The 6421-nt window shown below is 32.5% G+C and overlaps 1 protein-coding gene across 1 annotated transcript in view; it reads right to left on the reverse strand.

Moving 5' to 3' along the window:
- Positions 1–6421, reverse strand: part of LOC106460254 (venom factor-like) — a 107317-nt gene that overhangs the window by 10598 nt on the left and 90298 nt on the right. Inside the window, 2 exon segments of the mRNA XM_013919943.2 lie at positions 7–40; positions 4896–4974. Of these exon segments, the coding sequence (XP_013775397.1) occupies positions 7–40; positions 4896–4974 (113 nt within the window).

A 6421-nucleotide genomic window follows, 5' to 3' on the forward strand; every position in this document is an offset into this window, starting at 1 on the left:
GTCAATAATTGCCATGTTAGAATCTACATGAGACAAATATCTGAAAATATATAAATAAATTTAATAACTTCAAATGAAAGTTTGGTTCTTAAATATATATATCTACAAAATACTATAAGTCCACAAAGACTTAATATTTTTGTATTTTAAATATAGTAAAGTTAAGTCATTGAGAATAAGGGAAGAACTTTTAGTGCATTTAACCTAATGGGTTAAAAATTTTTATTTTATATATAAATTTCACAAAATAATGCTGGTAAGGAGATCGAGCACATTATATTAAAATATTTTTGGAGCTTCACCACATTGTTACAGTCTATATCGCCACATCCAGTCATGCTCTGTCTGATGGCATGCATCTTGACAATAACTCTGCAGCATAGTTACATTGGAGAAAGCTCCACTGTAAGACTGTCATGTCAAAATCACACCCCTGTTCCCATCATGTTTTCCATAATCTATCTAGAGTATGAGAATGACAGTTGCCTAGTACTTGTTTCAACAGTCTGACTACACACAACTCCATAACATTATATAGGTGACTTGACCAGTATGTTTTCATAAGGAATAGCATATATATCTGTTCCATTGTCCAGATGTCTGAGGTTTGCGACAGTGGATAGGATATGTCAAAGACGCAACTTGTTTACACATGACTTCTGTCATTTTTCCAGAAAGATATCCTTTATGATTATATTGCATACTGTTACCTGGGGCACTTGGATGGGTTTTGCCATTGACCTTTATGTCGAGGATTCTCACCTGTTACACGTTTCCATACTTTGTTTACCATGCCTGAGGTTCAACTTGTTTTTGATCTCCGTCTGGATGGTCCTGGTGCACCAAGTTGATCAATATTCCTTTGTTTTTCCACATTAAATACAAAGGATTTCCCCCAATTTGAATATAACTTTATGATCTCAGTGTATAAATATTTTGAGTCAGAAAGGGCTGTTACATACCCTTCCAAAACCAATCACTTTTCAGTTACATCACACTATCTATAACATGCCAAACAATGTTAAAATGTAGTTCTGATATATTACATTTCACTGGAACTTTATATTAACTGTAACTGTCACGTGAATTGTTGTAATATAATACACTCAGTCCTTCATACTTTTTTTTCAGTAAATTTGCTCCTTTAACATACATGTACTTTATGGCTTCCAACAAGTTATATAACAAAACACAACACCAATACAGAATGATAAGTTGGTAGCATATATAGAAAACACAAAGTAATATTGAAAATATAAAAGAATATGAAACGGTCAAAGATAATTTCTCAAATTTCAAACCAGTGTGAGCTTGTGTTGTAGCATTGTGTTTACTTAGCCATGCTGTAGCAAAACTAAGTAAACACAATGCCATAAAATATTTTACTTTATATTAACCTTTCATTATACAGCTAACAACATTTAGAAAACTATCCATAATATAAAAACCTTTAATGTTTGATGAGAAATGCATAATGAAAGCCATATCCCGTGATCTGATAAACTGTAATTTTATGAAGTAATTAATGAAAATTTGTCATTTTCTTATGTAGCAAGGTACTCATATGAAGGTCATATATGATAATGAGATGAAGCAAAGTTTTAGTAAATCTAAATCCTTGCTTTAAATTGTTCTTTGGTACACAGAAGTAAAACAGAGTTACACTAATTCTCATTAAAAAACTCCAGACAACCAAAAAGTATTTTCAATATTACTAGTCAAAGTAAGAAACATTCATCAATCAGCACATGCAAAGATAGTAACCACCATTGTCAGATATAAAAGACTTTAGTGTGGGTAATATTATTAATTAATCAATTTTGTGTTTTTAATTCATTGATGTTGAGACTATCGAACATTGTGTGCAATCCATTGATATCGAGGCAAAATTTAACAAACATTACTATGTATTTCTACTAATAAGTTAGTTTCCTGACAATTGGCGAGCCACAGCTAGGATTATAGTGGTAAATGGCAGTAGAAGAAAACATGAACGACAGTGGAACTAAATAGGCCTATATACGCATATTTGTAGTAGTAGTGCAAATAGTATGGAGATTATAATCACATTATATAACCATGTCAACAGATTTTGATAAATGGGTAGAAAGAGGAGAGCATCTTAGGTTAAAAGACAATGAACTATGAGAGTTTGTTAAACAACAACAAAAACCAGAGAGAGAGGAGAAGAGACATAGAAGAGAGGAAGAAAGATTGAAAGGAGAGAAGAAAACAAGAGAAAGGAAAGACTGGAAACAGAGAGAGAGAAAGAATAAGAGTACAAAGAGAGAAAAAGATAGAGAGAAGAATACGAGAGAAAGGAAAACTGGAAATAGAGAGAGACAGAATAAGAGCACAATTTGAGAAAGAAGAAAAGAGAGAGAAGAGATTAGAAATAGATAGAATAAGTGCACAAACTGTGATTTCAAAGTTCACCCAACCAAAAGAAGAAGGACCTAAGTGACAATGGAGTCAGAACAGCCTACCCAAGGATGCTTTCCTGGTGATGTATGAAAGATTCACCCAAAGTCAGAACTGAGACAAAGGCAACTGTGCAGTCTGTCTCAGCCCATTTCTCACAGGAAAAGGCCTACAAGTATATGCAGACATGACATCAGAAGATGCTAAGGACTATGACAAATTGAAAGTGGCTTTACTGAAACGATATGAACTTACTGCAGAAGGTTTTTACTGAAAGTTCAGAGAAGTCAAACGTGACACTGGAGAAACTGTATTTCAGTTTGTGGCACCTCTGCGGCAATACTTCACCAGATGGACTGACATGGCCAAGTGTGAAAATAGTTTTGATGGACTGGCAGATCTACTAATACGAGAACAGTTCATGATCACATGTTCAACTGACATGTCACTCTTCCATATTATGTAGGGACTTATAGGCCATGTATATCAAGAAACCATTATATGACTTGGTGATTGGAAACATACCAGGTAGTAGAAATTCAAAGGAAGTACAGAAGAATGACCCTTCACCACAGAAGCTTTGGAACAGTGCCCAAGAGAAAGTCGAGCACAAGATAAAGAGGAAAAAGACTTATAAAATGGAGGACCGGAAAGGAGTTTTGAACCGGACTTATCAAAACAGTTCTACTGGGAAGCCAAACCCAAAAGACAGTCAGAAACACTTCTATAACAAGAAGGCCAAGGGGTTGATATTTCAAGGTCAGACAGAAGGTTTTAGTTCTGCTACCCACAGCCAACAACAGACAGTTGAAAGGACCTTTCACAGTGCTGGAAGTGGTCCACAGAATGCACTATATAGTGAAAGTTGATGTAACAACCATGGTCTATTGTGCCAATCTTTTTTAGAGGAACTTCGAGAGAGATGAAGACGTTATGGGTGCAACTACTGATGTACAGACTTACATGCATGGTGTGGCTGTCATAGAAGCAGAATCTGAAGACAATGACTTTGTTATAGAAGAGAAAGGCCTACTAGTCCTAAGAGCACTGGGTGGAGATGAGACATATATGGATGTCAACATAAGTAAAGAACTGACTAATAAGAAGAAAAAAGAGGAACAAGATCTACTTTGTCAGTAAGTATACAGATAGATTAGCAAAGACGGACCTCAGGCAACACAAAGTCAAGATGAAGAAAAGGGATCCTATCAAGGTGAAACCTTATTGGAGTATCTACATGAGAAGAGACCAACAAAGGAACTGTAAATGTTGGTAAATTTGTCTTTTCAAATGATGTTCTAAGCTAATTGAACCCAGCCTGTGTGGACTTTGATGAAGAAGCTGACAATTATTGGAAGTACAGGATATAACTATGATAATTCATGTGACAGCATAATGAATTATATATGGATACTATTGCAATATATATCATAGAAAAATAGTTCGGCTTGTCAACTGAAATGGCCTAAGTGGACTTTTGACAAGAAGAAAAGAACTGTATAGTGTTTAAGATCATCTAATATATATAATAAAAATATAGTTTGGCTTGTCAATTGAATTTTAAAGCAATTGAATAGGCCTAAGTGGACTTCTGACAAGAAAATGAGAACCATATAGTATTTAAGATACTACTATGATCTCCATAGTGTAAAGAATTTTGTATATACGTTCAGCTTGTTTCGAATATATATATATTATTTTAAAAACAAGTGGAGTGCGTGCTGTTCATTTGTTGTCAAATTTAATGCCAAAACGTCACAGACACCTACTGTAGAAGAATCCTTAGCTCAACACACCTATATCTAACTTACATTACCATATATTTCTACTAAAAAAGTTAGTTTCCTGACAACCATCATAATGAAATTGATGTACGTCTATAGTACCATAAACGTCACAAAATAACAGTGAGAACTAGGTAGAAAATACAGGCAAGTAAAACATTAAAACTTATAAATCCATTGGCAATATTTTTACTAATTATATGCAGTTATTTGGTTTCTTCCAAAAATGAATGTTCAAGTAATCAAAAGTATTTTAAATAAGAAGACTGTAAGAAGAGGAATATATATCTAAAACAATAGGTCAGAATGTTCTTACTTGCATCACCAATATTTGCTGAAATGATCACTGAAAATGCAGTATTAGATTAGATTAACTCATCACATTCAAAAACACGATTTTCAGAAACAAATATTTATCAACTTCTAAAAAGAAATCTCGTTTTGACAATGTTTGAACACTTCAGACACTTAGTTTCATTGTTGTTTATATAGTACTTTTTTGTATAAATTAATTTGATAATTTTTACTGTTCCACAGATTTCACTAAATTCGATTTTTTATTTTGTAACAACAGAGACAATGAACGATTAGTCTTGCTGTCATTATTATGTATATACATAAAAAGGCTATTTCTATTTCTATTAAAATTAAGACAAAGAACAAGTGTTTCGAGTACATCTAACTACATACTTCAAACATATTTGGATTTCCAACAATAGTTTGCTTTTCCCATCATTACCACGTCTTCCTCCATCTCCAACTCGACCTCCTGTAAGAACACAAACAATATCATGCTTCAGCTAGTAAATGACCAGAGAAATGTCTATTTTAGTAAGCTGTTTCAGAAGTAGCAAATCACTCATGTGAAGTTCATAGATGTTTATATAATGAAGAAAAACTTATAAAATCTTAACCTGTCTTAAAATGTTAGTCAACATAAAGAAATCAATAATATAATAAGCCACTTATTCTCAGTAAAAAACAAAAAAGTATTTTCATCATTCTTCTGAAAGCCAATACAAATTGAAAATGTTTAAAGTTATCAGTTATGGAAAACAACCTAGCTACTACTGAAATAAATTACATAAAACTAAGAAATTTTCAATATACTAAAATTTTATAATATTATCATCACCTATTCAGAACCTTTGTAGCAAAATGAATAAACAATTATGGCAGCTAACAAACAAATTTCACTTCAACTTATAATAGCATTGATACTTATCAATACTAAAGTAAAAAAATGTTATACTTGTATACATTCTTACATGTTTTATAATGTATTTAACAGATTATCACTACAATATCTACTGCCATTTTTTGTAACATATTTAAGGGGTGTCTACTTTGTGCATACAACATCTAGTGCTTCATTAAAGCTGTATTCTGAAACATTTATAATATTTTGTGGATTATCCATTGCTGCATTAAAGTCTGAATATTTTATTAGGTATGATACAAATGCATTGTTGTGTAAGTGACATTTTTAAATAACTGAAAACATTAATAGTAGTATGCTTCTGATATATTTACATATTGTCAAAATATAAATTATTTGTGGTCCTAAATCATATTCAATTGTGCCTGTGACTGTTTTACACAATGCCATAAATTCATTAAAGGTAAAGAATGATCAAATCTAATTTTGCTAGTGATATTTTCCAAGAAGTGATCGCTACCCATACTGCCACAGAATTATTGTTTGTTTGAAATAAAATGTTTAATGATCTAACACAAAATGTTTAGTATTAGTAAGTTACACATTTCCACAGAAATGTAGAGGTTTATTGACAAAGCTATTAACATATTTCAGAGTAACATTCCTGAATTCTGACTACACAGTGTAATGTCACTTATACTTATAAATATCTAGATTATTCATTTATATAAAAAAAGATAGCATTTGTGTTCTGTTTGATATAGAATATTTCTATTAAAAATTAATTAATATTGACTTTTGATCAAAACAAGATACCTACATAATTCAAAACTCCACCTTGATTCCCTCTAAATCTTTGATTTGTTTGTTAGTTAAGCACGAAGCTACACAATGGTCTATCTGTACTCTGCCCACCACGATATTGAAACCCGGCTTCAAGCGGTATAAATTTGTTTTGTTTGTTTTAATTTCGCGCAAAGCTACACGAGGGCTATCTACGCTAGCCGTTCCTAATTTAGGAGTGTAAGACTAGAGGGAGGGCAGCTAGTCATCACCA

Source organism: Limulus polyphemus, unplaced genomic scaffold (assembly GCF_000517525.1).
Source record: "Limulus polyphemus unplaced genomic scaffold, Limulus_polyphemus-2.1.2 Scaffold33, whole genome shotgun sequence".
Taxonomy (NCBI): Eukaryota; Metazoa; Arthropoda; class Merostomata; order Xiphosura; family Limulidae; genus Limulus; species Limulus polyphemus.